General features: G+C 41.7%; 1 protein-coding gene across 2 annotated transcripts in view; it reads left to right on the top strand.

Annotated features, from left to right (window-relative positions):
• The window catches only part of sbf2 (SET binding factor 2), a 95,853-nt gene extending 77,324 nt beyond the window's left edge, over positions 1–18,529 (top strand). The window contains exons 24-42 of one of the 2 annotated variants that reach the window (XM_020606097.1): positions 542–717; positions 934–1,067; positions 1,170–1,371; positions 1,802–1,998; positions 2,312–2,452; positions 4,179–4,262; positions 5,377–5,451; positions 6,569–6,747; positions 7,849–8,025; positions 8,418–8,519; positions 12,042–12,227; positions 13,235–13,361; positions 13,506–13,633; positions 14,385–14,609; positions 14,702–14,809; positions 14,935–15,125; positions 15,965–16,052; positions 16,135–16,266; positions 17,263–18,529. In XM_020606097.1, the coding sequence (XP_020461753.1) occupies positions 542–717; positions 934–1,067; positions 1,170–1,371; positions 1,802–1,998; positions 2,312–2,452; positions 4,179–4,262; positions 5,377–5,451; positions 6,569–6,747; positions 7,849–8,025; positions 8,418–8,519; positions 12,042–12,227; positions 13,235–13,361; positions 13,506–13,633; positions 14,385–14,609; positions 14,702–14,809; positions 14,935–15,125; positions 15,965–16,052; positions 16,135–16,266; positions 17,263–17,361 (2,751 nt within the window). In that variant the 3' untranslated portion in view covers positions 17,362–18,529. The remainder of the gene's footprint in view (positions 1–541; positions 718–933; positions 1,068–1,169; positions 1,372–1,801; positions 1,999–2,311; positions 2,453–4,178; positions 4,263–5,376; positions 5,452–6,568; positions 6,748–7,848; positions 8,026–8,417; positions 8,520–12,041; positions 12,228–13,234; positions 13,362–13,505; positions 13,634–14,384; positions 14,610–14,701; positions 14,810–14,934; positions 15,126–15,964; positions 16,053–16,134; positions 16,267–17,262) is intronic. The other variant, XM_020606104.1, reaches the window with a different exon arrangement.
• Positions 18,530–25,693: the final 7,164 nt, after the last annotated feature.

The following is a 25,693-nucleotide window of genomic DNA, read 5'->3' as shown; positions in this document are numbered from 1 at the left end:
AACTGTACAAACTAATCTGGTATAAGCAGTAACACTTGAAATTACAATTTCCACTCAATGTGAAACATCTGTTAGAAACCTCTGCTGTTTCACAATACGAGCTTGATTTTTAGAATCACAGAGAAAAGCTATTTTCAGCCATGCATATGTTTTAGGCTTTATATCTAATGCTGTAAAACTGTTTATGGTTAATTCCTGCAGTTTTACTAGGTTGGATTATGAATGCGGCCATGTTCTTGGAGTGTAGGTCACTTGGCCTAGTTTTGCTTCTACACTCACAGGAATGTGAGTGTATGTGTGTTTTGGAGACCAAACCCTTGCTTTTTTTACGAATCTTGTGTTGGATGTGCAGATTGCAGAGCTGCACACTTTAGCAAATGTTTGGGGTAAAACAATGAGGAATCTTTGCAGCGATGAACAGACAACTATGACCCACAGGATGCTCCCTGCATTTAAAGACATGTTGCTTGGGTTGGTCAAACTTAAAATCCAGTGTAATTATTATTGCTTGTGTCATTAATTTGACCAATGTCTCTTATAGTTGATAAAAGTGGCTTTTGATGAGGAGGTGAGCTCAGAAATGGTAGAGATCTTCAGAAAGCACCTCCAGAGGATCCGCTACCCACAATCCATCTTCAGCTCCTTTGCATTTGCTGCAGGACAAACTGCACCTCAGCTAATCCTTCCAAAGCAAAAAGAGAGGAACACTGGCTTCAGGTTTGTTGTGCAGCTTTTACAGTAATGTGCTCTTGAATACATTTGCCAAAAACACCACTGAATGCTGATTTCATGTGTGAATCATTTTGCCATCAGAAATATTTGTGTAAATAAATACATGCCTCAGTGGTTTTTCTTCTCTGGAAATTCTGAATAACCCTCCTGTTTAGATGCTAAAAACTGCAGGAAATTATGTCTGTCCTGTACTCCACACAGAACGTTGTCCAAAACTATTGTCAAGGGAGCAAAGAGGGCTGGAAAGATCACCATGGGCCGTGGTAGCCAGAGCACACTGAAGAAGAACGACAGAGGCAGCAGAATGACCTGGAATGAAGATGATGACATTTCAAGTGAGAGAAATGACACATTTATAGATGGACAGAGGGAGACAAACGGACTCTACAACATCTAAGAGAGTTAGACCTTTAATTCAGAGTGCCTGTGTGTTTCAGTATCAGATGATGGAGAGCCACCCTCCAGCAGCACTTTGCGAGCATCGGAAAAGTCCACCATGGAGCAGCTCGTGGAACAGTCCTGTTTCCATGACTACCAGCGTCTGGGCCTGGGCACCATCACCGCCAGCTCCTCCCGCTCCAAGTCAGGCGAGCAGTTCCGGATCACAGCCTTGAACAGACTCTACTCATTCTGCCGCAGGTACACCACCTCATAGGCTGGATACCTGCAGCCGGTTAAAGAGCTTTAGTTTCAGCAATGCGGCTACATTGGAGTCAATCCACAAACCTGCTGGTGTGTGCTGCTTCCACTAATCACAGTACAGCCGTGCTGAGTATATCGGTTTACAGGATTTGTGGCTCTGCTGCAAGCATTGACAGCCTCAGTGTCTCGAAAGGCCACTGGAGAGCAGTCCTTGATCTGGCAGACAGATGTTTCACTTTCCTATTGAGACAACTAGATTCAAATCCATGCTGTGACTAATATGGTGATGATCCCACTCAGGTCAGAATATGTTCTGTGGGGGACCATTTATTCAGCAACATGTCCATGTCTTGCTAGAAGTGTATGAACAAGTTGCTTTGGCAGTAGCATGTTAAGGGAAGATTTCTGTTCTGTTTCGCTGTGTCAGTTACCCGGGGCTGCTCGTGGTTCCTCAGGCAGTACAGGACAGTAGTTTACAGAAGGTGGCCCGCTGCTACAGACACAACCGTCTGCCTGTTGTGTGTTGGAAACATCCCCGCACCAAAGCCGTCCTGCTCCGCTCAGGTGGCTTCCATGGCAAGAGTGTGGTGGGGTTGTTCAAGTCACAGAACCCCTCGTCAACAGGTGAGCAAACAGAGCTGCTTTTAATGTTGTTATAGCTAACTGACAAAATTATAGGTATAGGTATGCTGGCTGCTCTGTTGTGGCCATTTTAATTTAAATAAATAGTGGCAACAGTTTTTTGTCTTTTTTCTTCCCTATTCTCTAGATAGCTGATGAATTGAGTTTAAACTAATCTGATCTAATTTTATCTAATTACCTGCCTTGGAAAAAAACTGAACCTGCTGTATGCCCAAAACCTGTTTGGCTGAAATTTGTAAAGTTTTTAAGTGGTTCTCATTATTTTCTGTCTAAATGAATTGTCTTCTGTCTGCAGTCCCTGCCTCATCCTCAGAATCATCGAGTAGTCTTGAACAAGAAAAGTACCTGCAAGCCATCCTTAACTCCATCCCTATCTACTTCAAAATGAACGGAAACAACACTCTGACCAACCGCTCCCACGTAGGCCTCTCACCAGGTACGTTCTAACACAGTGTTCAGATTCTGTTTTCAGTTATTTGGTGATAAACACCAGTTCCACATCTGGGGCCATTTGGATTTAGCCTAGACACCCTATATATCTGAAAGCAGAACTCATGTTTTAGATCTCTGATAAGGCAGTTAGAAACAAGACGTTGTGGTTGTTCAGCACAGGAGAAGCACTGATTTCAAATGTTAATAATGGCTCCCTGTCATTTTATATGTTCCGCTAAACCATACCAGTGAGCATGAAACTGGACCCCCTAAATGGCATGCACCCATCAGTGTTATAAAATAAGCCTGTGTTTGACAAGTCAATGTGTTGGGCATGAAAAAGGTCTGTAAAAACCAACGTACAAGGTCATTGGCCCTGAGGTGAGTCTGTGAGGCTGCACATACCTTGCTGTCTTCACCAGGACTGGCTGACCTCAGCCCAAACCATGACCTTACACTTCCTGAGGTTGCCATATTTACTAGTTTGCAACATGCAATTCTCCAGTAAATCCATCTTATTTTTAGATTGTAAAGAGGCAAACAGAAGGGGATACCTCACCTTAATAGGTGAGGTACAACATATTTAATCCTAATTTGTCTCATTGGGATATGCCACCTTATGTTATATGGGACAAAAGCCATTTAAAGAATGTGTCGGTGGTCTGACTCTACTATTTATTGGCAAGTTGAATGTATCAGAGAATTCAGAAAAATACAGGGTTTCTAGTTGTAACTATGACTTGGATGGTGACACGAACATTATTTATTTTTATGTCAAAAACACCTAATTATAATAATGACCATATGATGTGGACAGAGCCTTACCCTAACCATAACTTAATATAATTTCAGCATTACTGTTGGATTGATTGAGTTTGCAGGGAGTCAGTGGGAAGTGCCTGCAAGGCTTTACTCTGGGTGTTAGTTCTCCCAAACCAAAGCTCCATCACCTGACTCCTGTGCCTCCACCTGAGCTTTGCGATGGCCATGTCTCCGCTGTGGGAATAAAAATAGTTTCGCTTAGTTGCAAGGGACAAGAGGCCATATAAAGTTCCTTTGTTCCGATAAAGAGAAAAACTGCACACTTGCAGTCTTGACAATTATTTTTGTTCACTTGTGCTCTGTTTTTTCTCATTGTCTTCCATTTTGTGTTTGCTCTGGTCAGCAGTTATTTTTCACCAGCTTATCTTTGTGCATATGTGTGTGTGTGTGTGTGTGTGTGAGAGAGAGAGAGAGAGAGAGAGAGAGAGACTGTGTGGTAGAAATACTGTCTAATATTTAGTAACATTTGGAAGGAAATGTGTACAATTAAAGGTTATATAAGAATCACAGGACAACCTGGGGTCACTGCCCAGCCCATCCATCTCCTTTGGCTTCATCCACCTCTTGGCTGTATTCTGAACATACTGGACAACATGCACAGCAGATGCTCACATACATGCACACACAGACATCCAGGCGATTTCTGTTACTCATTATTTAATCATCTTGTATCTTGTGTTTAAAGCACTCAGATCAGTTTAACGGTTGTTATTGGGAAAAATTGGATTTAGCTCAGGTCAGACTGAGCCAAACAGCACAAGTAATCATTGTAGTCAGTTTTGTTTTTGCTTGTAGATATACTGAGTTTATATTTGTCATTTTGTCTTGTTCATGATTAGGTGCTCACACTGTATGAAAAAGTACCTCCCTGAACCAGTTTCTTGTGTATTATTGGGTTTTGTCCTTAGGCACAGAAAGGAGGACATCCAGGATGTCCAAGATGGCTCCTGTTCACTTAGACATCCCATTCTCAAGCAGCTTTACTCGAGGAGGTGAGTGTTTTTCTGTTTCCTACTGAACATGTCATGTCTCTCCCTGCAGCCAGGTGAAATATGAAACACTAGTACTGTCATTGAAAAGTCTATAGATATGAGTGTGTAGCATCATTTAGCTGCTTAATGCAAAGCTTAAAAGGGAGGTGTATACATTTTGCTCACATATTGGATAATCACAAAGGTTTGGGGAGGCCTTGCCAATGATTTTTCTCGTTTGTCCAGCTGGGTCCCTTTTTCTCTCTGGGTTAAACACTTTTTTTCACATTTTAGAAATGTGACTGAATGTGTCATCGCAACCTTGTAAGGTGCTAAAAAACACACTGTTTCATTGGGAAGAAGACATTTCTTTTTCATTCAGATAGTTCTGAAGGAGCATTCTTGTAATAAAAGACATACTACTCTAATTTTGGAAAGTTGCATACCGTAATTTCCGGACTATAAGCCGCACCCACTAAATGTAAGACGAAAAAACATGTTGTACATAGCTGCAGGTGTCCACGTGAGATATTTCAACAGCCAGATCGATCGCCTGTAACTTGAAAGCTGCATCATATGCATTTTGTCGTGTGTTGTCCATGATGAGGGTGTGGGCATGAAGCGACAAAAGTAGCGGCTTATAGTCCGGGAAGTACAGTACCACCTATGAGAACATCTGATCCATAACCCTTAAGGACAAGATTGCTAAATTAATTTGCGCATGTTAATTTTGTTGATAAATATGCAAAATTACTTTCTCAATAATTAATAGAAAAATGAAGCTGTTTTTCTGGATGCGTCACAACAGTATGTCTCAGAGTCACATCTGGGCCTGACAGACTGACTCTTAGCTGGCCCTTTGCCTTCCCACCATCAATCATAGACAAACATATTCATGCATGGTATAATAATCATTCTCTTCATCATTTAAAATACAGACATTGTTTCATTCTGTCACTTTTTGTGGACCAGTCCAATCTTTGTTCATCTTCCTTTGCATGAATGTTTCTGTGGTCTGAAATTATTAGAATGACAGGTGGTATTGTCTATATAGTGTTGGCATAATTAATTTTTTCATGCCCCTCTCCCCACCCTCATCCTCTCTCTCTACCTCCTGTACAAAACAACCCCCCAGTGCTTGAGTACAGAGATAAACTATTCACTCACTCAAACCAAAAACCTGCCAGTAAGGAGAGAATCCCACATCAAGGTATAGTCAACTATCTCTTTCCCCCATCAGTCCTCTAACAGCACTCCTTTTCTAACATCCCCAGAGCTTCATCGTTTTCCTCTCACTAACCTGCACAAATGCTCACTAACCAAATCATGACGACACTGAACTATGCTGTAAGGCAGAGATCTTTTTAGACATAGTTACTAATCATTGCCGACTTTGTGGTTGCTCCTCTGAGAGCTGTGGTTTTTGCACAGCCAAAGTGGCTGCTCTGTTGTGGCCTTTTCCACTGTTAATACGTTGGCTCAGCAGAGCTAACTGTGGTCAGTTAAAAGCCAGGTCCAGACTAAGGAGGAAACAAAGCTGTTTGTCATGACAGACAAGTCATGAATCACACAAAATGAAGCCCCTCTGGTCGCAGCCTTTAGAATAATGAAAACGTCTAGTGTTATGTAAATGTGTGAAAATTCCAATGAATATGAGATAAAGCATATGCTCTCATATTGTTTCTCTTTGTTGCCTGTTTCTCTCTCTGTCGTATCAAGTCTAAACGGCAGTCATGTTAATATTGCCATCTGGTGTAGCATTAGGTGTAAATAGTTGATAAAGCCTGTGAAATGTGTTGCCAACACCTTTTTCACTATAAACACAAGTTATGACCCCCAAGGATTTTAAGATATCTGAACAGTATGTGAGTCCATTTGGTCAAAGACACTTATATAACTGCCCTGTTTTCAGAAACTGATATTATTCGAGGTTTGACAAGCAGACAAATGCAACTCAGAAGGACTGAAAGTGATTACTGTGGAAAACCGAGTCCTTCATGATAGTGATTCATGCTGTTTGGAAGGCATTGCATGCTGGTTTTCAGAGAAATGGCTTCTAGACTTGTTGAATTGCTAAGAAATTCCAATTTCTGCTTCTAATACCTCAGCACGCCCAGTTCACAGAGGCAACAGCTTTGTTGGTCAGCTGAAAGAATGAAGCTGTTTACATAATGCCTGTTGTACTGCTGTCCATGTAAATGTAGTCTGCATGTCATGTGTTGCTCATCACTGTCTTACTTTGTTTGACAGAATGTGTACATCCGTGGCATTTGAACAGGCCAGCTCCCGTGTGTGTGTGACATTTGTTTGCATCCTTGTATTTGCAGGCATGTGGGCTAGCCTGCGCTCCAGCAGCAGACTCAGCCAGCACCCACTGGCAGCAGACGTGGGTGCCAGACTAGCAGGGAAGGATCTGGCGCCCCCTGCAGGTAGCAGCAGTCTGCAGGCTCAGCTCCTCAAACAGCAGGCTGCCTTCTACGTTTTTGGAGAAAAATCGCATCTAAGGGTGAGAATGGGAACAAAACTGCTCTCTGAGGCCTGAGAGTCCATTTTGTTATGAATTGTTGTAGTGTATTATTGTAAATCTACACCCCACGGCCACTTTATTAGGTACACCTGTGCAAACTAATGCAATTCAAAACAGCTATTGTGTATACTGGACTGTCTCATGTATGTAAAGAGGGAAGCCAAAAGTTATGAAAATCTCTCAATATAATACAGTTAAGCTTTTAACTGTGACCTCAGTAATAAATATATCATTTAATTTACACATTTATGATGCCAAAAAATGAGCATTATACATTTTGTAAAGATTGAATTTATGGCAGAGCTGATGTGTTGAATTGCAATAGACTCTACAGGTGTACTTTGTAAAGCTTAGTGTGATTTAGAGTTGTAAAACACCAGCACAATATGTAAGTACTGTACAGACTTATAAGCACAGCCAAAACATGTATAAAAGTATTATATAGCAAAAAACTGTTATATATATATATAATTTGGTTGTTTTGAATGCATCCATACTTGAGTAAAAGATACAAATTAAAATACTATGACGTGTTGGTTCAGGGTTGGATAATTAGTACAATTAGAAGTCATAATCTTCAGAACCAAGATTAGGGGTGTAATGGATACAGTTCGGTATTTACTTCTGTTTTGGAGTCAAATAAATTAGATAAAAAAATAGAATACTGCTGCAAACTACTCCTGCTAAGTACTCCAGTAACACGCAACGGCCTGGATTTTATGCCCATTCAAGGAGATCCTTAAACTATCACATAATACTTTATTTTGTTAGAAAAAAGTCTTGCAAGCGAGAGTTTGCGAGACGTGTATAAACCGAGTTTCTTCTGCTAGTACTAAAACATACGTACACCTAATTTTTTTAGCTTTAAGTCGACGTCCAAAGGTGACGAAGCTTTTTGCTCTGCTGCTGCCAGACTGTGCAATAGTTTACCCCCTCATGGCTTTTTGTAATGTATTTATTGATGGGTTATTGTATTGCCTTATCTAACATCATACACGTGTTTATATTTTTTATTCCAGTGTTAATTAAATAGCTTAGATTTTCACAGCCTCACCCAGTACCTGGTCTCTGTTTTGACAGGGCCTCAGAGTGGACTCCTCTCTGAACTGTGAACTGGTGCCAGTGGACTTTGCAGACACGCGGCAGGTGAAAGCTTCTTTTAAAAAGTTGCTGAGGGCCTGCGCTCCCAGTGCCACCCCATCTGACTCGGAGGACTCCTTTCTCAAGACCTTGGAGGACTCTGAATGGATCCTGCAGGTGACAAAATACATAAGCAGCACTGTTTCTCACTCTTACAGACTGATTCAGTCAGCTTTTGTGAGAATGTCCCAGCAGTCTAGTCTTACTGCTCATCCTGTGTATCAGGTTCATCTAATGGATAAATCCACTCTGAGGCTATTTTCCCATGGGAAACAGATGAATAATGATGGGATAACAGCAGATGCCTTATCTTGCCAGTTATCGTAGTGACCTTCTGCAGCCTTTGTCCTTACACTGAACATTATATGTGGCTTTCTATGTAACAAGCCATTCTTTGCGAGTAATTTACAGATTGACTAAGCATGGTAATGCATGCACAGGGAGAATTAATTATGTGTGTGTCTTTGTGTGTAAATATATTCACATGAACTTATGCTGATCTCCCACAGATTCACAAGATCCTGCAGCTGGCGCTGTTTTTGGTGGAGCTCCTGGACAGTGGTTCATCTGTTCTCCTGAGTCTGGAGGACGGCTGGGACATTACTACACAAGTGAGAAAAATACACAAATACCTTTATGAATAAACACACAAGTAAGAGAACAGAGCAGAAGAGATTAAGCACAGCATCTAGACCAGAGAACAGCCAGAGGTTCAACATGGTGCTGGTTTTCAGTTTGTGTATAAAACATACCTGAAGTGAAATACAGCACATTAAAACATTCATTCATTCATTCATTTTCCACCGCTTAATCCTTGAACGGGGGCGCGGGGGGGCCAGAGCCAATCCCGGCCGGCAATCGGGCGAAGGCGGGGTACACCCTGGACAGGTCGCCAATCCATTGCAGGGCTCACATTAAAACAAATGATAAATATTACAAATTACTTCAGGTCTTACATTTGGCAGGAAACCTGGCAAAATAAAAAAAATAAAGAAAGAAAATTTGCTGATGGAAATGCTGATAAAGCAAAAATATAGTTGATGGAACGTGCACTGATTCTCATTTTACTGTACTGGCATTTTAAAAATAAGATAAAATGTGTATTTTAGGCTTATAAATATATTACAAAACATGAGTTATGGACAGAAAATAGTTGATACTTGTTTAAATTATGAGTAACTTAACAGTTGCATATCACTCCCCATGTTCACTTCACTAAAGCAAAGACAGTCAAATCAACAAATATAAAAAGCCCAGTCAAGATTAAAAGAAGCATATAAAGAAATAAAAAAAAAAATGTTTAACAGGCGAATGCTTTTGACACACAGGACTTTGTTCTGACAGATGTTTAGACATAGTGAGACTGTTTGGTGTAACTGTACTGAAACTGTTGAAAGAGCTGCCCTGTCCCCCTTCATTATTCCAATGTCATGTACTGAGACTGAAGCAAAGACAAGTAACTTGAAATAGTTTAAATTCGAGCTTTTAGGGATTCTCCACAGACCCCTCCGACAGCCACATAAATCAGGCACACCTGACCACACCTGCTCTCCGTGCTCATCTTCTAATCGGTTATGTCACTGTCAACCTGATTATGCAGGATTAAATTGCACGGTGGCACAGTGGTTAGCGCCGTTGCCTCACAGCGAGAAGGTTCCAGGTTCGGGCCCCACCCGCGACCCTTCTGTGTGGAGTTTGCATGTTCTCCCCGTGCTTGCGTGGGTTCTCTCCGGGTACTCCGGCTTCCTCCCACAGTCCAAAGACATGCAGCTTAGGTTGATTGGTGTCTCTAAATTGCCCATAGGAGTGCATGTGCGTGTGTCTGGTTGTTCGTCTATGTGTTAGCCCTGCGATGGATTGGCGACCTGTCCAGGGTGTACCCCGCCTTCGCCCGATTGCTGTCCGGGATTGGCTCCGGCCCCCCCCGTTACCCCGTTCAGGGACAAGCGGTAGAAAATGAATGAATGAATGAATAAATTGATAATAGATAGGTCTGAAGTCACTGTTTTGAGCTGTTTCCGGTCTCGAAGGTTCATGGATTCTAAGGCATGTAAACAATAGCCTGGTTTGATCCTGATCAGTTTTCCCTATCCGTTCGCTGTTATTCTCAGCATTTCTTCACATGTTTGGCCTATGAGCTCATATTTTCCATGTTGACCTGTTAAAGTGCACATGTTTGTGTTGCAAGCATGTGTGTCCTTCAGGAGTGTTTATAGGGTGTGTAGATCCCTGGGCTGCTGTTTAAAAGCACACTTTGTGGATCCCTTATGCCAGGCATGTGTTCAACCCAGAGCATCTCTCTTCATGGGCCACCAGCTCCATCACGCCAGGTCCCGATCAACCCGCGCAGGCAAATGGGCTCCATATGCTCTGGCTCTCCTGCCTGTGTCCGTGGACTATAGACACCCCACAGACAGGACTCAGAACTGTCTCTGTTTCTCCTTCTCAGCCACAGTCTAGCCCACTGCCTCTCCCACTTCAATCTACTCTCCTCTTTCATGCCTCGCTTCTTTCTTATGTCCACTCTTCAGTCTGCTCTAGTCCCGCAGTAATCTGAGGGGTTTATTTCAGTGCCGGAGCACAGGGGGCCTTTTTTTGAGGGTTGGATGTTCTTGTAAACCCCACGGGGAAGCCACGGACTGTTTTTCCTGCTCATTCCACACGCGTCAGGGCTCATTAACTGTGTTGGAGGAGACACGGGTACGGAAGCAGGCCAAGCATATCGCATGTGTAGACAAGTGGTTCTCAAATGGTGCTTTATGGACTGAGCTCAAGTGCGCCTGAAGACTGCTGAAATGTTATATAAATGCTATTGCTAGCAGATGATCAATTAAACATCGTTACAAGATGGGTCTTTTAAAATAGTTGCATTCAACTTTTACAGCGGTGCAAAATATGGGCTGAATCATAATCACACATGACAAATAGAAAACAAAGTGTGCAAAGTGGTGGTGAAACTGCTGCTACTTTCTTTTTGCTTTAGTGGTAAGACGATCAAACAACACATCTTCCAAAGTATCTAGGGTTTTCAACTCTGTATATTTAACATGATGAGAGGTATCATATTGAACAGTGATTAAATAGTTTCCAGCTACAGCTGCAGAAACTAAACCCCACCAGTATGTTGGCAAAAATATTATACTGGACAAAATTACCAAATTGTATTTGTGAATATGTGGCTGATAAGTAACAAGAAACTGCAGTACCAAATGTATCTTTTAGGTCATTTATAGGTCTGTGTTACACACTGTAATTTGTAATCAGAAGGCACTGAAAAGTACATTTTCACAGTGAAATGTTCGGCACAGTACACATCTTAGTTATGATTTCAAATAACCAAAACAAATGTTTTCTTATAGATTAATGAATAAAAATGTAATGTATGTCAGCATATGGTTGATATTTTAAACTCTAAGATCAATATCTGTCATTTAGATTCATATCGATGTTGACATCCCCATTAGAAAATGTGCAGTATGTATTTCCTTTTTTCATACTTTTCATTGGGTTTTCAAATCTGAAAATGTAATTTAGAGCATGGAGTGTGACATCCAAACCGAACCCAAGCCCAGCACAGTTGAGTTTGTACAGTGTTTCCCTTTATCATTAAAGAAAGCAGACCTTTGAATCCTCCAGCTGTCTAGTCCAAAGTTTGACCTGCGTGTCAAAACCTGGCCCGGACCTGAACATAATTTCTAAATTTCTGTCCAAAATTGGCCAAAACCCTCAGGTACCACTGGGTTCTGTCAAGCTCGGTTCAGATATCCACACTCTAATGTGACGGTAGTAGAATAACAATAAAACATCCAACCCACCAGTACCCTGGATCTGTCCATATTTGCTGAATGTAAATGATCACAGTTTCTCACAAAATCAGGAAAATTTTTGCCAAAAATATTTCTTTAAAGTCTCAAAATGTCGACCACAGTATGAAGCCATGTATTTTTGTTTAAAACAAACTTTGTTAGTATTTACATGGATTTGAGTACTAAAGCAAACGTGCAGTTAGGAGAAATGTACAGAACACGAGTAACTCTTTTTTGTTAACGGATGTTTATTACTGTGTTTCTAAGGATTGACATGAACTGTGACACATCAAATACTCACTTTTCTTTTGGTTTTTGTCTTTGCAGGTGGTGTCTTTGGTGCAGCTGCTGAGTGACCCATTTTACCGGACTCTGGAGGGTTTTCAGGTGCTGCTGGAGAAAGAGTGGCTGTCCTTTGGCCATAAGTTCAGCCAGAGGAGCAACCTGAATCCCAGCAGCCAGGGCAGCGGCTTTACACCCATCTTCCTGCAATTCCTGGACTGTGTGCACCAGGTGAGGTTTATCTCCAAGACCCTCACTACCACAGGTATTCTGTACACTCAGGGATTTCTGTCCCTGCTGCGTGACTTCTCTCCACTTTCCCTCCGTGACTTAAGGTCATTCATTCCATCTTTATCAGGTCAACACATTCCTCTCAAGTGAAAGGGTGAAGAGAGCAAGAAATTCAGCTGTCATTATCAATTCATTTGGTTCAGTTTTACATTTCTCAACACTGGATATGCAGTTTCAACAGCGTGTTGCACCAGAGAGTGTGCAAGGAGGCTGCCGCCCAGATGGTCCATGATCCCAGTGTTCACCGCTGAGCTGTTTGTGCTTGCGTGTTTCAGCATCCCTTCACACTTCAGTCCGTGTTTGGAGCTACATGTGGAAAATTGCAGTTTGGGGGATTAAGAGTCTCTAGGAAAGCGTGGGTTTGCTTCAGGACTCATACAGCTAAGGTCCAGAGAACTGTGTCTGCTCTGAAATGCTAACTTTAGAGAATGTCATGGATTTTTGTGTCCCCTAGGGTCGTACAGACCCACTCCTATTCACTTACATCAACACATAGTTTCAGCATTTGTCTTTTGAAACTGTAGTCTTGGCAGCTAAGACCTTTTTGGCGGGGTTCCTGGGGTCTGGAGAGCTATAAACGTGGGGAGAGGGGATTCGGACAAGAGCTGAAAATAGAAGTGCCTCATCTCCAAAACAGCTGTTGTTTTTGCCAATAGACCCAGGTGGCCTCAAATATTCAACACTTCTGGCCTCCTCACACTACTGGATGGGAACAATGGAGCTGGAGTCCGGCTGGCTCAGTCTGGATTTTGTCTAACAGTGATGATTTCACTGACCTTTGCCCCTCCCCGCCCTGCTGAAGGACATGAGCGGCTCTTTCCTGTTTCTAATTGGTCATTTATGCTCAGGAGGGATGTGAAGCCACAACACGGTGCAGCTGTCACACGCACACTGATCTTCTCTCACTGTCCCTAAGTGTCTTCATCCATCTTTTCATGTCTTTGCAGATTCTGGAGCAACACCCTCTGGAGTTTGAGTTTAATCAGTATTATGTGAAGTTCCTGGCCTATCATCACAACTCTAACCGCTTCAAGAACTTCCTGTTGGACTCAGACTATGAGCGCCTGGAACATGGTCAGTGTCCTTTACTGTTTAGTGTCTCTTAAATCCTAAATCATATAACACACAAATCCTTTTGTTGAATGACAATGTTTTTGACATCACTGTGAGATTAACTGGCCCATGTGCTGAGCAGAATCTCTTTTGCATTCTTTACAGGCTTGTTGTTTGAGGATAAAAGTGATAAGCAGGCCAAGAGAGGCATCTGTATCTGGGAGTGCATCAACAGGATGCACAGGAGGAGTCCCATCTTCTTCAACTACCTGTACAGCCCCTCAGAGAGTGAGGTGAGTGTTTTTGATCATTCAAGTCCTTCTCTGTGCTGTAGAGTGAGAGCTAGAATGTGCCGCTGACTAATAATACGAAGTCTGTGTTTCAAAGGAATCCATGCACCCTGTCAATGATAAAACATTTGTTTTAAAAGATGATTTGCCTGACTTGGCCGGTGTGAGTTGTTTGTGTCTTGCTGCTTGTGCTTTGGGAAACTTTTTTCTCCTTTGACTTAAGACAGAGGAACTTCAATTTCTTAAGATGATGAATTTTTATTCTAAGTTTCATTGTTTCATGAAAGACCTCATTGGTTATAGGAGGGAACAAAAGCCCAAAGTAGAGCTGAAGAAGTAAATAAACTCAATTTTAGTTTCATCACATGACGGCACTTTTTTTGCAGCAATTTGATTTTTGATAATTAAGGAATGACTCACTGTCCTAGCGGTTTTCTGACAGCAGCATCCTGTTACTAATTTCGGCCTTCTTTTGAAGGTTTTCAACGGTAATGATGTGTCATGTTTTCTGTTCAACTCCAGCTGTGTATAAACCAGTGAGAGGAGATTTTTCTGAGGCAGAACCACTGTCTAATGAGTTGCTCAATGCGAGACTCAAAGACGCTGAATAATCTTGTTGGAAATACACCATATAGGCCGTTGTGTCACACTGAACAAATTCTAGGCTTTTTTATTGTCACTGTAACATCTTGTATTTTATGTAACAGCCACTGTGCCACTACATCTGAGTCTCATTGCAACCTTTGTTGTGTAGGTGATCCTGAAGCCTTCTGTCAGCATCCCCAGCCTGAACAAATGGGACTTCTTCACAGATGAGACTCTGTCCACGGGGCCATGTTACGACTGGCGGACGATGGCAGTGAGGATGGAGAGCTCAGAAGAGGTGAACACCATCTCTAGCAGTAAAAGGAGGATTGTTTGGCCGTGTTACAGCAGCGTGAGCCACGCCCAGCCTGATGCCATCACCAAACTTCTGGCTGTAAGAGTTTGTAACAAAGATTTTGAACTTGACTTTTGAGCTGTATCATTTGTCACGTTGATCACCTTTCTTGGCCATCACTGGTGATGCAGGACATCGAGAAGCTGGAGGGGGAGCTGAACCAGGCTCCTGAGAAATGGCAGACAACTCTGGAGAGAGTCAGAATGAGCATTCAGGAAGACCTCAAGCAAGAAGGAAATGTGCGTGTTGGAGGAAAAATAGTAGAAATAGTCATATGCATAAAATCTCAGTTGTTAAATTGTGTGCAACTCTCTTTCAGTGTGTACTGTTCCCACTCATACTTTGTTTTCTTGTGTGTTTGCAGCTCTGTAAGCAGTCTGTGTCCATCTCCAGCCTCATTCCTACATCCAGCCTGCAGGCCTTCCAGCGGCGCTCCATGCTGCACCTGCCAGACAGCAGACTGGATGAGGACCGCAGCACCACCGCAGCCAACGGGATCAACCGCCGTGCCGCAACACTCTACAACCAGTTCACCCCCAAGACTGAAGAGAACAGGTGGGTTGTGCACTTCCTGAGTCCTGGAACAAATAAGAAGCCCACATTTGAGTCACTCACAATCTGCTGCTGCGGGGCCAGTCCACATTTGGATAATGAGTCAGCGCTGTGATATGCTGTGTGTGTCATGTTTCTAAAGCTCGTCTGTGCTCTGTTTAACTCCGGGTGTGTAACTGTACATTTTCTGTGAGGTTAAAGTACAGTCGCTTGGCTCTAATATTTGGATATTTTCCTTGGAGTCGCACAAACAGTGATTAAAATGTACTCTGTGTCAATTTGTTTTCTTGCATGTGTTTTTCACATCCAAATGTTTGACAGACTAAGGTTTAAACAGAGAACTGGTGAATCAGAAACACTTAAAGTGACTGTTTTCAAGCCTGCAGCATTGTATACTTGATAAATCCTTGGTAGATCATACAACAGACTGATTGCCAGCTTTACATCTTTCCTGCCCTGCAATGCAGCTATTGATACAGAAACACAAGTTGGACATGTTGAAGTGTCTTGATCGGTGTTTAAGGGGTTGAGACTGGTCAAATTAACACAGTATATCATATAAAACTGAGTCCCATTGCTTTGCAAAGGTTCGAATATGAGGGTGTAAACCTCAAGAAGAAAGCCCCTAGTCTTCAGTCTCACAGAGTAAGAACTACCCTCCTTTGGCCTTTTTATACTTGGGGAACAACGTAGAAACATGCTGCTCAGTTCTCCTGCTTTATCTTTCTGCCTTCTTCAATGCAAATGCTGCAACTGCCTCCGCTGAACTTTAGTAATGGAAAAATCAAATGTTTAGGGAAAGTAGAGTCAAAAGTTGGATATGGCACTGTGGTATTTTTCAGGTCTTATGAGGGGATCCTATATAAACGTGGTGCGTTGCTGAAAGGCTGGAAACCTCGCTGGTTTGTTTTGGACATTACCAAACACCAGGTGAGTATGATGCACTGCATTTAAGAAACACTAAACCCTTACCCGAGTGAAAGGCTGCAGGTTAATGTTCCCGTCTTCACAGCTGAGGTACTACGACACCGGAGAGGACACGAACTGCAGAGGCCACATCGATCTGGCAGAGGTGGAGTCCGTGGTCATCGCTGCACCGACTTTAGGAGCTCCCAAACACATTAGCGAAAAGGCATTCTTTGATGTGAGTAAACCTGAATGTCACATTTCTCGTGTTTTTTTCGTGAGCTTGTTGTAAGTATTCTGAAAACACATTTACTGTCTGATCTCCAGGGCTCAGTTGTTCATAAACTTTCATCTAGATCAGAGTGAGCCCATGCTTTGCTGCGATCAGATTACTTGTGAACAACTGGCTCCTGGATTTCCTGAGTAGTTTACAATCTGTAGCTGACTTCTCCTGCTTTACAAATGTTTTTTTAGAAAAATGTATGAAATAACCAGGAAAAAAGAGCTTTGCTATGTGATCACTGAAAAAAAAACAGTAACAAATGTATATTCAAATACTGTAAATGACAATTTATAATATTGGCATTTATATAAATTCACAAGTAAAATTCACTTTTCATAGCTGTATTTTGCTCCAGGAAAAAAACAATAGACCAAACCAGTGCATTTGCATTAACCTGTGATAATGGGCAAGTTTGGTTCTGGTGACATTGCTTCTAATTAACAACTCTGTTTCACGTAAACATGCTCGTAGACTGATAGGAAACCCCAGACTTAACAGAACCAGCTGCTAAATGGCTTAATGGTACTGGTTATAAAGGAGGCCAACGTTAGGCTCAGCGAAGCCAGATAAACCCAAGTTAGCCAGACTGTTGAACTCGCTTTGTGGTACAGACCTCTGAATGAGGCAGCTCTAAGTATTGATAAAAACAAAGTGCAAAAGAAACGGGCTTGGTGAATAAATCATGACATTTTGACACTCAAATTAATGACATAAAACTGCTGTATTTACATCATGTGTTCTACAACTGTTGCTCTTTTATTCCTCTGCAGTGGTTTAATGGCACCGTTTGTCTCAGTGAACTCCTCCTGGATGGAAACATATTAATCAGCTTTTTTTCTTTTGCTGATTTTCTAGATATACGATTAAAATTTGCACTAAATTTGGATGAAATCTGGCTGGTGGTTTTCCCTTCTGCGGCCCACATTTAACTCTTATCTGATGCCTTTCTAGCTGAAGACCAGTAAGCGAGTCTACAACTTCTGTGCTTCAGATGCACCCAGCGCTCAGTCGTGGATGGACAAGATCCAGAACTGCATTTCTGATGCCTGAACACCAACTTTAACGTCATATCATTAGAGGCAGCATCAGGCGGCTGAGAGCAGAGACATCTTTAATTTGGAGACCACACTGAACAAAGTGCCTGGTAGTGGAGGGTGAGTACTGTCCACCCACCCTTCTGCCTGTTACTTGGCAGCTGCTCAGACTTTTGTCACTCTGCTCAAGTCGGAGCTGGTTGAACACACTCGTCTCTGCTGTTAGCTCCCTCCTCTGTGCCTCTGCCAGGAATGAAGTGAAGATAAGCTGTTGTTTAAGGAGACTGCACTAGGGAATGATACACTACTTAAGCTGTAAATAGATCAGAGCAATATCACTGGCCATTCAAACTGGGTTCAATGTTACACTTTGAAAATATAGAAAATAGCCTATAAAAGAATTTCTATCAGATATTTTACTATGAGGAAAGGTTATTGCTGCTTAAAGAAATGTATGAACCATCAAAAACACAGATTTGAATGCACAACATTAAAAAGCAATTTGTTTGCACTTATCTCTGAAGTATGCACTCCTTCTCAAATATAGATTTTCTAGCAAATGCAGACAGCGAGACTAAAGGCATTACTTTACATTGTACATATGTTTTCTCAAGACAGATTCAAGGAAAGAATTTGTACATTGATTTATCTGACACATTTCTATTTAAATAAGTGGTGTTTTCTCTATTTTGATAAATGTTTGACTTCTGGATAATACGTTTGTCTCCTGTAAATTATTTTTATTAAAGATGTAACTGTTAAATGTGGTGGCTTCATGTTTTTCCTGTAAATACATGTGACATTTTGTATACCATATGTATTGAACATACATAAATGTACTTTTCTAACGTTGATTCTAATGTGACCAACAAGTCTTTAATGTGTTGTTGCAAAAACCCGAGGCCTGTTCCCTGTCAGTGATGAAACTGATTATTTTGTTGTTGTTGTTGTTGACTGTCTAGGCTCTGTGTCTTAAGGGCTTTTAAAGAAATTAGCATGTATGTCATGTAGGATACTGTGGTTTTCAGAAATCATTTGTTCTCTGTTTGTGCACCTATACAATTTCATTACAAACCAACAACACAAGTCAAACTATTCAAAGATTTCAGATGATTTTTGTTACTGTATCTTTGTACCTTGTTTTGTGGTGACACTAATTTTTTGAAATAAAATACTTGAAACTACTGCTGGCCTGTTTTCTTGCATTACTGAGTGAATTTCAAAAGGTTTTCTCATTTACTGGTGCGAAGTGACCATGTGAGGCTGCTGGAGCCCTGCCCAATGTGACCAGTGATGACATGTTTAGCCCCATGTCGTCATTAACCGGCTCTCATATCTAGAAATCTGAACGAGTTTATTTTACAACCTAAATTGTGACAACCCAGAGTTAAGACCAGGACGCAGGGTCGCGGTCTTACACGCCTAAATGTCTAAGTCTCTGTTAGTGAATGATTTGATACTTTAGATGACATAGCTCTTGCCTCCAGTAGTACTGTGAGGAACCTTGGAGTCTATTTTATCAGGATATATCCTTTAAATCATCAGTCTCTAGAACTGCGTTCTTTCACCTGTGATGCTGAAAAACTGGTCCATGCATTTGTTACTTCCAGGCTGGACTACTGTAACTCTTTACTATCAGGATGTCCCAATAATTCCCTAAAAAGCCTCCAGTTAATCCAAAATGCTGCAGCCAGAGGACTGACAGGAACGAGCAAGAGAGATCATATCTCTCCCATATTAGCTTCTCCCCACTGGCTCCCTGTAAAATTCAGAATAGAATTTAAAATCCTTCTAACATACAAAGCCCTTAATGACAAGGCTCCATCGTAGACCTCGTAGAGCCTTATCATCCTAACAGAGCACTTCGCTCTCAGAGTGCAGGTTGAGCCTTCCCTTAGTTATGCTGCTATAGGCCTAGGCTGCTGGGGGGGTACCATGATGCTCTGAGTTCGTCTTCTTGCATCTACAGTATATGCCACCATTACATGTCACTAACTTTGTCCTTTCCCTCTCCCTGTACCTTTCTGCAGGTTGCCCTGGCTCTGGACCGTTATGTTTTTGATGAGCAGTCACCGGCCACATCAAGCTGCCTGGTGCTTGATTTCTTGTTGTGTCTTGTTGCTTTTCTTTTCTCTCTCCTCTATCCACTCACCCCAACTGGTCAAGGCAGAAGGCCGTCCACCAGGAGTCTGGCTCTGTCGGAGGTTTCTTCCCTTAAAGGGAGTTTTTAATAATAGTAAGGTCCAGACCTTGCTTTGTAAAGTGTCCTGAGGCGACTTTTGTTGTGTTTTGACACTATACAATTAAAATTGAATTGAAGTTGAAATTATGTTTTATACACTGACAGCCACCCCAACTGGTCAAGGCAGAAGGCCGTCCACCAGGAGTCTGGCTCTGTCGGAGGTTTCTTCCCTTAAAGGGAGTTTTTAATAATAGTAAGGTCCAGACCTTGCTTTGTAAAGTGTCCTGAGGCGACTTTTGTTGTGTTTTGACACTATACAATTAAAATTGAATTGAAGTTGAAATTATGTTTTATACACTGACAGCCACTTTATTAGCCACACCTGTACATCTGTATGCACTTCAATGAAACACTTCTGCCTTAACATCTGTGTTCATTAAGCTCAAAATGTTTCAGTTTTTGGTGAAATTGTCATAAGTGTATAAATTCAATTATATTGTATGTTTATGATTAAGATCATAGTTAAAGGTTGTGGTGTACATGACTACATTACATTCAGAGGTGTTCCTAATATATAAAAATATAGACGCACCTCTGAATGTAATGTAGTCCAGTACAACACCACCTTTAACTGTGACTTCAATAATAAACATATAGCTGAATTTAAATGTTTAAGACAATTTAACTAAAAACCAAGACGCAGAGCTTCATAAACACAGATGTTAAGGTGGAAGTGTTACATTGAATTGTATACAATTGTACAACTGAACCTTATAAAGTGGCCAGTCAGTGTATATTTAGAACTGCAGTAACTGGCTGACAGAAAATGAATCCACTATTTTCCTAAAAAAAAAAAAAAAGTTAAATCAGTTTTTGACATTTTTTTTTGTCAAAAAACAATTGGTTGTGGTTTCAAGTGTGATGATTTAATGTTTTTTATACAACTGTATTTACTGCACATCTCTGGACTGTTGGTTGAATAAAAAAAATAAAAAAAACCATCTGAATGCATCTCCCTGGGCTGTGAGAAATATTCACTATTTTAAAGACCAAACAGTTAATTGTGGAAATATTTAGCAGATTCATCGATCATGTAGATAATTTAGTTTCATGTTTTACCCATTCACTATAAATCACCTACAATACAAGTGCTTGGTGGGTGGCCGTGTTGTTGGACAAGAGCCATTTTCGATGCTGGAAATTCTACACTAATTTCCTCCTGAAATCAGAAAAGGGCATTGCTTGGTGCCTGTTCAGTAGGCACATTTCAAAAGTAACTTTCCCAACACGGTCATGATGACTCGTTTATCACAGAGATAACCAAGTAGTAGCCTACTGGCTGCGGAAAGGTAGGCTTGGACCAACCTCGTCTTCCCACAGCCAGTAGGTTTTGGAAACATCTGAAGTTTAAATTGGTATATGACAAGTTTAGCAAAATATTGGATAGTCAAATTTTCTGCCATGGGCTGGCTATTAGTGAGTTATTAATTAGCCACTAGTTTAGTAGATGTGTAGTATGACACAGGGCTGCAACTAATGGATATTTTCTTAATTGGTTAATCTAGAAACTAAAAAGGCCAGAAAATGATACATGTTCATTCTGTGGGGCGGCTGTGGCTCAGGAGGTAGAGCGGGTCATTTCCTAACTGGAGGATTAGCGGTTCGATTCCCGGCTTGTCCAGGCAACATGTCGAGGTGTCCTTGAGCAAGACACTGAACCCCCAGTTGCTCCCGGTGATGTCACCGGCGTGTGAGTGCTTGGGAGTGCGAATGGGTGAATGGCCAAATAATGTGAAAGCTTTGAGTGTGCTGTAAAAGCATAGAAAGGTGCTATACAAGTATAAGACCATTTAACATTCTAGTTCCCCACAGACCAAGCTGATGTCTTGTATTGTATGAGCATCAATCCAAAGTTTACCATCTTCATATTTGAGAAGCTTAAAACCACAGATAGTTGTCCTTACACCTCTCCCTTCTACTGGTCTGAAATATTGTCATCTTAGCAGCATGACTCAAGGGAGGTTGGTGTTAGTCTGCCAGTTTGGTTTGAGAGTATAAATGATCTGAATGGATTAAATTCATGGCCCACAAAGGATAGTCCAGTGGAATTTGATGACCCCAAGTCTTCCTCTAGAGGCACAAAGAGGTTCATATTTGTGCCTTTGGGTGACTAAAACTACTGGATGAATCATCTTCTTGTTGTTAACACATGGCAATTGATTGCCAGCAAATTTGGTACAGACGTTCATATTCCCCTCAGGATGAGTCGTAATATATTTGGTGATCTTCTGACATTTCCTCTAGGGCCAGTCTCGTGTCAAAATGTGTTCCCCCTCGAAATGTGTTCCCCCTGTTACAAACTTGTTTCAAGTAGTGCCTCCCTCAGTGGTTACGGTTAAGATGTTAGGGGAAATTCATCTCGATGGAAAGATACATTTTGACATCAGGTCCAAACCTTTATGATTGAATATCTCCAGCACTAATCACATTGCCATCAGCCTCAGCTGTACTTTGCACTTAGTGGTAATTAGCAAATGATAGCATGCTAACACACTAAACCAAGAGGGTGAGCATGATAAACACCTGCTAAATATTAGCATGTTATCATTGTTATTCTGAGTGTTAGCACTGAGTTCACAGTACAGCCTCACAGAGCTGCTAACATGGCTGCAGAGTCTTAGTCTTGATGCAAAAGCGGTCACAGGATACAGGAAGAAATCTTAAACCGTTTGTAATTGCCATGTTTTTCTTGCCTCTTAGGGACACCTCATCTCAGTGAAAGGTAATCAGACACCACTGCAACTTTTTTGCTCAGAGCCAACACCAGAGAGGATGATGAGTGTCTCACTTGCCAGCAATGAATATAGGCCCGGGACACAGCCCCATCTCAGGCTCTGTGGCGCCTGGTTGGCGGCACTGAACAGGACTCCTGTGAAGGTTTGTTTCTGAGAGGGAAAAGAAGAGGGGGGGGGTTTTTTGGGGGGGGGGGGGTCTCCCAGCAGGCTTGTATTGGCAGCAGGTACAGAGCTGCAGCAGGCCAACATCTGGGCAGAGCCTCCGGCAGTTCCCTCCGGATTTAGCCTGTTGCTTTAGGTACGGGGATTAGACAGTCTGCCCACAAACAGAGGGATACAGCAGAAGTTATCCAGCAGGATTGTGTGGAATGATAGGAATCATTTCCTCCATAGACAGAAATGGTGGGTTTACTCGACAGCCACTGCACTGACCGGATCATACCGGCTTGGTGCAAATAAGTTGTATACAAGTTCTACGAATTAAAAGATTTGTTATGTTACATAATGCTACATTACTGCCTCTACAAGTGATGTCTTCTCTAAAGTTTAAGACAAATTACTGATGAAAGTATCTATTATCACCAAGAACAGCAGTGTTAAAAATGTGGTCCAAGTGTAATGTGTAACTTGGATAAAGGCTGCTCTGGACTACAGTATGATTAGTCTTGGCTGGAGGCATGCTGCTCTCACATAAAAAGGCCAATTCAAAAGGAGTCCATAAAACCCCATTTGCACGTATCTGTTGGTTTTGGATCCCAAACTCTTCATGTAGAGTCACAGCTGCAGTAAAGGCTTCTTGTCCAAGAAAGCAGCTAAAATAATAAGCCGAACGGCCTTTCCACAGGCCCCAAAACTACTCCAGTGACAGACAATGTTGATTTATTTTATTGATCCTTCAAATCCTATTATCAACGAGGTTGCATGATTGCAGGCTGTGCAGTAGTTTTCACTTCCTGGGTGCCTCTGCTGCGTGGGCACTGCTGAGTCACTGCTGCTGGGGGCCCTTTTGCCTCTGGGCCCTGTGGCCCCTCAGCAGCTCCAAAACCGGTTGCATAAACACTAAAGGCTGATGTCAGTGTCTTGACACATTGTCGAGTCCCACCCTTGGAATTAGGATGATGTCAGCTGCCTGCAGCACATGGGGGTATAGCTGAGTGACTATCAAATACATGAATCACATCCAGATGATCTAATGTGGGCACCGCCGCTCATGCATGAACCAAAAGCACATTGCATGTTTGATTTAAAAGATAATAGTGGGGATTTCTAAAGTTTGTGTTAATGTGTTTCCTTGCCCACTCGCAGCTGTTTGTCTGAGGTCCTGATATGTCTCTCTCCATGTAAGCACCCTGCAGTCTTGCGCAGCTAAACCTGGACTTCATTCAATCATGTGAAATGCTCAGGGCTGTGAGGTCACTGTGGGAAGTCATCGAACCCAGAAAACAGGCATCTGCTAGATGTTTTTTCACCAGCCGACGATCCCAAAAAATGCTCCCGTTTCAAATCAATTTCGATGAGGATACTTTGGACAGGAATCAGATGAACTGGTTACGAGCATTAGGGTGCTTTTCGGACACACTGGGTGGGAGTGAGACAGCCGGAAAGATCCTTATTTTTGAAATATTGAGGACTTGTGCAATTTAGCTGTGGAGAAAGAATCTCCCAGTTCCGAGAATACTTATTACACGTTTTTCTCAGATTCTGGGATATAAATACCTCGTCTAGAAGAAATGTGAACAGCAAATATATTTATCAAACACCAGATTAAAAATTCAAGACAAATACTGCAATGAAAATTCAGAATGCCATCAACCATGGGCGGTTTCTTCAACTCTTTCTGAATATTTCTTTATCTTGTGTGTTAAATGTTGTCTTGCTTCACCAGTTAAAGAACCAATCAATCATTTGAACAAAGATGTGCCTAAAACAAGAGGCTATGTGGATTTCATGATCCTTGGTAGTGAACCACATTCCTGGTTGCAGTATTAAAGCAGAAATTTGGATAATCTGTCTATATATCTGATCTTATCAGTAAATCACCGGTATAAAGGGATCTGCATGGTGCTGACTTTGTCTGAATGCATGTTCTTATCTCTTCTCCTGCTCTGACAACTATGAACTCAACATGAACCGTCTCCTTCCTTCCAGCTCCCCTCACAAAGAAAGGCAAATTACGATGGTCTGAGACTTTTTACATCAGGGAGTGAAGACACTCATTGTGTGGCCTGGCTGGCAGACACGAGACAAGACCCACAGCTGAGAGTTTCACCCAGTTACAATGTCCCTGTAATGTCTTCTCTTTTTTCACTGAAACCTGAAGGTGAGGGAGACAAAGGTGAGGTGTATGTGTAAGAACAGGGGCCCCTTTGTTGCACAAACTGATTTGTTTTGACATTGAGATGCAGCAAACAGACCTTGCTGCTGCACATCACGTGCATCAGGCATTATTCATCTTGCTTTCTTGGATCAGTGCTGTCAGTTGTACAACACATACAAACAGGCAGGTAACTAAGGATACACAGATGCAACCTTTTCTTTCCGACATTGATTGCACATAATAAGAGTGTTTGCTCACCCAAATCAGTGTTTCCTTGGACACTACTGGTCAAAGGTTTAAGAACACCTCATTGTTCCAGTTTTAGTGACAGCTTAAGTCCAGCGAACTGTACAAAGCTAAGAAATAAACTGCCAGAGGTTAGAAAGATTCACCAAAAACAACAAAATGATGTAAACTTCATGTAAAACAGGCCTTTTCAGGGATCAAGTAACAGGTTAACTTCCATCTTTCCTGCAGCAGTGGAAGTAAATAAAACTTTGATGCAAACAATTCTTCCAACTTTTGATTACATACCACAGCAAATTCTATCTGAACAAAGATCATGTTACTACATGCTCAGAAGCATTATTTGGATAAAGGCAACGAACAAAGGAAGTCAGACCTTTTCAGGGTTTCATCCTATAGCAGGGGAATGCCAGCTTTACATGGTTGACTGGCAGCACAGTGTAAGACTTTCCAGATAGAGTGAAAGCAAAGCAACCTACAAGTGTAACACGTTTGTTGGAACTCTAAATTATGTTTGATTTCAGCTATAGAAAGAATGTGTTTGACTGTTGAATTACATTAATAACTGCAAAAATGGAGGTGATCTCAAACTTTTGACCAGTAGTGTATTCAGTTCAAATTGCCACACATCAGCACAGGGAAAAAGATGTGCATAGGTTTCATCTATGTGTGTAATAGTTCTTCAGTTTTTTTGAGCCTGTCCTTTTAACTTTACACCAATAATGAGTGTAAATAAATGCGCAAAGTAGTTCCCTATAAGAAGCATCCTCGGGTGTGCCTCTCTGGAACCTCACAAGGCTCCTGACAA

The sequence above is a fragment of the Monopterus albus genome, unplaced genomic scaffold, assembly GCF_001952655.1.
Source record: "Monopterus albus unplaced genomic scaffold, M_albus_1.0 scaffold4.1, whole genome shotgun sequence".
NCBI lineage: Eukaryota > Metazoa > Chordata > Actinopteri > Synbranchiformes > Synbranchidae > Monopterus > Monopterus albus.
Note: the sequence above shows the minus strand (reverse complement) of the source record. Positions and strands in the feature narration are given on the sequence as shown.